Source organism: Engraulis encrasicolus, unplaced genomic scaffold (genome assembly GCF_034702125.1).
Source record: "Engraulis encrasicolus isolate BLACKSEA-1 unplaced genomic scaffold, IST_EnEncr_1.0 scaffold_90_np1212, whole genome shotgun sequence".
NCBI classification, from domain to species: Eukaryota; Metazoa; Chordata; class Actinopteri; order Clupeiformes; family Engraulidae; genus Engraulis; species Engraulis encrasicolus.
In genome coordinates, this window is record NW_026946258.1 from 192,501 (window position 1) to 197,500 (window position 5,000).

At 44.5% G+C, this 5,000-nt stretch overlaps 1 protein-coding gene across 1 annotated transcript in view; it reads left to right on the top strand.

The window, feature by feature from the left end:
• Positions 1-5,000, top strand: part of LOC134444999 (zinc finger FYVE domain-containing protein 1-like) — a 30,871-nt gene that overhangs the window by 4,700 nt on the left and 21,171 nt on the right. The window contains exons 3-4 of the mRNA XM_063194138.1: positions 1-148; positions 4,324-4,456. The exon at positions 1-148 is cut by the window's left edge and continues 95 nt beyond it. Coding sequence (XP_063050208.1) covers positions 1-148; positions 4,324-4,456 — 281 coding nt within the window. The remainder of the gene's footprint in view (positions 149-4,323; positions 4,457-5,000) is intronic.

Below are 5,000 nucleotides of genomic sequence, written 5' to 3' on the forward strand. Positions count from 1 at the left end.
TCTCCATGGTAACTGCGGAGGGAAACAGCGCGGGCGTCGCGGCCGTCTGCTGCTGAAGGTGCTGGCGCTCTCCGACCTGGTGGTGTACCGCACACACGCTGACCGCCTCGCAGACCAGCTCTTCAGATTCCTATTGGACGCCTCCGAGGTGGGTGGAGACTAGCCTGATTATCATCGACTTTCAAATCTCTTCGAGACTTGGTCTGACCAAGAGCAGAACAATTAGCATTTCTTCTTCTAAGATTTCTTCTAAGATTTCTTCTTGGCTCAGACATTAAAGGGTAATGTTAGCTAAATATATACTGGATGTTGTCAGGAGAGGTGTTTTGAAACATATATGTGAAATTCACAGTCTATAACAAAGCCAAACTGCAATATTTTTTATGAAAATGTATCATTTTACAGCTACTTCTGAAATATTGGGCTCGTTGCTGGCAGAGCCTCTATGACGTAAAGAATGTCCAACTAAAGTTCTGGCTCAGCTCTCGCTTGTGGATGTAGGCTTACCAACCATTTTTGTTGTAGTAGAGAGGCTGGGAAAAGTGGACAGTTATATTATATTTGGGCTATTGAAAATTGTCTATTACTGCCTTTGTGCATGGTGCTTTAAAAAAGACAGATCAGCGGGTCTATCGGTTTATCTAGAATATGAAACTGTTCTGGGTCTCCGCGCTGTCTGTGGCCATGCGTAATTTGCGATTATAAACAGGGGGGCGATATCTAGGCCTAACTCTCCTTTGCTTTCACATGAGAGATGCATTTCATAGGCAAATCTAAAACAGTCTCAAAGTAGACCATTACATAGGCTACTTAGAAATAGCGACTACTTTAATATTTTTCCCAAAAACGGCATTTGCCGTGGAGTAACGACATGCCTGCCGCCTAAATGGACTTGCGCCCTCTGTCCATGGTGCTGAAACCGCGGCACTACTCTTATGTGAAGCGCGTTACAGTTTCACGAGGGGATTGGCTTACAGGCTACAAAAAGACCAAACTATACAATAGGCTATGGTTGAAGGCCCTACCCTTTGCCGACAATGATGAGAAATAATATGGTCACTCACTGTGTGTGGCATAGCGTCAAACGTTTCCTACTCGGTGCAAAACAATAACTCATAGCACCCGAGAAAAATGCCATGTTGTAAAAATGGCATATAGCCTGTTTTCAATGTCAGTTCACTGCTCAGTAGGCCTATTACATGAAACTTCAATAAAGCTCATCCACATGCACGTCACAAAACAATAAACCAGGCGGCGGGACTTTCGATTATATTCCCTCCAAAAATGTCCGCATGTCACAAAAAACAGTTATTTGCATTGTCCGTAATTATACCAAACTAAAAAAGTATTCCTGTAGGCTAGAAGAAATCAAGTCTTCAGCTGCTATAATCCTCGTTACAAAACTGAAACAAAAATGCCAGCACAAATATTACCTATATAGCCTACCTATTTTTGCATTGCGAGCTGTGCATGTGTGTGGTGCTAGGGGCGAAATGTGCACTGGCAGCACTCGTCGTTGAGTTTGGGAGATGTCTTTAGTGGGAGTAGGCCTATTTGAATGTGTAAAACACGTTGGACATGCTGGGCATTTTCAGTAGGCTATGCTTGGGGAAGTAGATCGATTATTATTTGCATGCGTCATTGTTTCACCGTCGACCTTGCATCAGCATGCCAACGTTAGGCTACATTTGCCAAACTAACGTTGATGTGGTCCTGACATTTTGATGAATAGCATAATATCTCTACAAAATCGGGAGTAAATTGAATTGAATTGAAGTCTCCCAACATGTCTTGTCAATCCATGAGGATACGGAAAATCTAGCACACCACACGCGGAGAAAGCGTTCCTTTGATAGAGAGGATACCTGCGTCTTTGTAAAGTGCTGCGCGCACGTTTGATTGCCGGTTTTACAAATTACGGGGATAAACATGCCAGGTCCAAATTACGAACAGGAAAAGAGGGACGATGACAAAGGGGATGAATCGCCAGGAAGACAGGGATGATCTTTCTCGCAGAGCAATGTTGTCTGCAAGAGCGAGTCTCGCCTGGTTTTGTGTATGGTTACGACACGCAATCCACCGCTGGACCAGCTGGCTATCAGCAATCGCCGCAAGAATCAAACCTGTTTCAAATCCTGCTCATCTCTCGTGAGTGTAGGGTACTGCATATAGGTTAGTTAAAACATTGCTACGACCCAATTTGGCACACTGTCCACTCCATGCGCAAAAGACACAACGTCGGAAGGGATTCGGTTACTGACAGACAAGAGGTACGAAGCAGTCCTCAACTTCAGAAAAAAAGATGGAAATGTGGATATGCTATGTAGGCCTGGAGAAAGCGGTTCACTCTCTCCAGCAGTTCAAAATCACCGTCAGGTTATGCTTCGGAAGCATATCGTTTTTTTTGTTTTTTTGTTGTTTTTTTCCGACAAAAACGAAGCGCCATAAAGTCACAGTCAAGTTTCTAGGCTATAGGCCAGCACAGCAGCGTTAATAAACTCCAAAAAAGTAATGTGACATACCCTAATAATGACAATCTTACTGTGCAAACTGGGGCAATAAAAACAGTCGGTGGTGGTGGTAGTGCGCGATAGCTCTGTGATGGGGAGGGGGATTCTTTTGGCTACATCTAGCCTACCCAACTCAGGACTCTGGATCCAACCGAGAATCTCCACAATGAGGGAAACACATCGAAAATATAAAATTAAATATGCTATATGCACAAATAGAGTTTATATCAATCAGACATTCTATTAGGTTAACAATGTTATTTTGAAACCTAATGAAGTGCCACATAGCCTATAATAACGGTCTGGCACACCCTCATGGCGCTGCTGCAGCGCATTGACATGGATAAAACCTACAAAAAAATATATATTTTAAATAATAAAATGGTTCAGACGGTATCTGGTGGATACTGCCACTGTTTAAGGCCATTTAACTTGTTGAAATTTAGCCTATAGGTCTGGAAAGGTGTTACAATATTATAATCTGGCCTATTCTCTGCGGTGCTTAGTATGTCTGTAGAACGCGGCGACTCCCTCTATCTACGTCGGATTCTAAATGTTTGTTTAAAAGAAGCCGCCGTTATTTTTGACAAAGTTTTCTGAAAATGTTGTTTATGCAATAATTCGGTATTTTGACATATATCACATCTAAATTTATGTATTGAGGTTCTTAAAATGAGATTTAGTGGTGTTTAACCTGCAAGTTACACTTTAAGTGGAGTAGTGACATCTAATGGCCATTAATTAGTAAGTTAATTGGTGGAAAGAATGTGATTATTGGATCGTCCACTAAAACCAAATCCATGCAGTAGTGACACTGGCTGTAGCTCTGCCGGCCTGAAGTGTGGTACTACTGAAACATCACTGATGTCTGTAAAGCCCGGTGTCCATCGAAGGTGAACTTAGCGACCTGCGCGGCGGAAGTCATTGTTTCTCTATGGAGGGAAGGCGAATAAAGCTACCAGAGCGAATTCGGCAGGAGCGAAGCTTCTTCAGCGACCAGGGCGAATTTTGACGATTAAACTCAAGCTAATCTTAAGCGAATTCGCTATGACGCGGTTCGGCGAAAACCAATTGGAACGTTCATATCGAGGAATGTCCCAGGCTGTCAAGACAGAGCCGTTATGTGATTAGCTGAATCAAACATGTCAGTGCAGCGTCCAGAGCGAATAAAACGAATTCATGGCGAAACTTCTGCAACCACCCCAGCTACCTGGGTCGCGTTGGTAGCGCTTGATGTACACGGGGCATAACTAGGAGCACTCAGAGAGCGCAGACCTCCGCCAAGGAAGTTGCTTGATAGAACATTTGACGATGTCACACCCTCTCTTTCTGCCTTCTTTTGTGGAGTTAGAAACTGGAATGTGTTGCCCTGTCCCGCAATTTGCAGTCACTAGGGGGCGTCTAGATGTGTAGACCAGCAAGGGTAAAGAATCTTTAAAAAGGTCCTGGTTCCAGTTGGTGATCCGGATCACCACCAGAATTTAATCACTCGTTCCTTTGGTCATTTCCAACAATTCCACAAAGTTTCATCCAAATCCGTGTATTAGTTTTGGAGTTATACAAACAAACAGACATAATCTCTTCCTGTAGGCGTATCTGAAGGGTTAGGGTGAGGTCATCATTTCTTCTTGTTGGCGTACCTGAAGGGTTAGGGTGAGGTCATCATGTGCTGTATACTACATTACCCATAACCCTGTGCTCTTCCTCTTCTTCTTCCTGTATACTACATTACCCATAACCCTCTGCTCTTCTTCTTCTTCTTCCTGTATACTACATTACCCATAACCCTCTGCTCTTCCTCTTCGTCCTGTAGGCCTACCTGAAGTTCTTCTCTCGTCAGCTGGCGGCCACCGCAGAGCGTTTGGGGACGGACGTGCCGCTCTCGACGCTCGGACCCTCTGTAGTCGTATTCCACGAGACTGTGCACACGGCACTACTCGGATCAGGTCAGTAGGGTGGCAGTGGGGGGGTGTGGTAGTGGGGGGGTGTGTGTGTGGTAGTGGTTATGTGTGTGTGTGTGTGTGTGTGTGTGTGTGTGTGTGTGTGTGTGTGTGTGTCTGGGGGGGGGGCGGTAGTGTGTGTGTGTGGTAGTGGTTATGTGTGTGTGTGTGTGGTAGTGGTTATAAGTGTGTGTGTGTGTGTGTGTGTGTGTGTGTGTGTGTGTGTGTGTTAGTGGTTATGTGTGTGTGTGTGTGTGGTTGTGGTTGTGGTTATGTGTGTGTGTGTGTGTGTGTGTGTGTGTTAGGCATGTAGCGAATTCGAATTGTATTCGAATTCGTTCGGTTCGTTTATCACAGTTCGGAGCATTCTGGAGATCCGCGGATTTCGTTTTCATGAAGGCATTGCCTTATAGCCTAAAATTGAAAAAAGTTAAATGCCTCCTCTCCAAGCGGCAAGTTTGCCTGGTATCCGGCAAGACGAGAGTGACATTAACACTTAGCCGTCGTCTTCCAAAGTGTTGGACCAAGCATGTGTGTAGGAGAGAGAGAG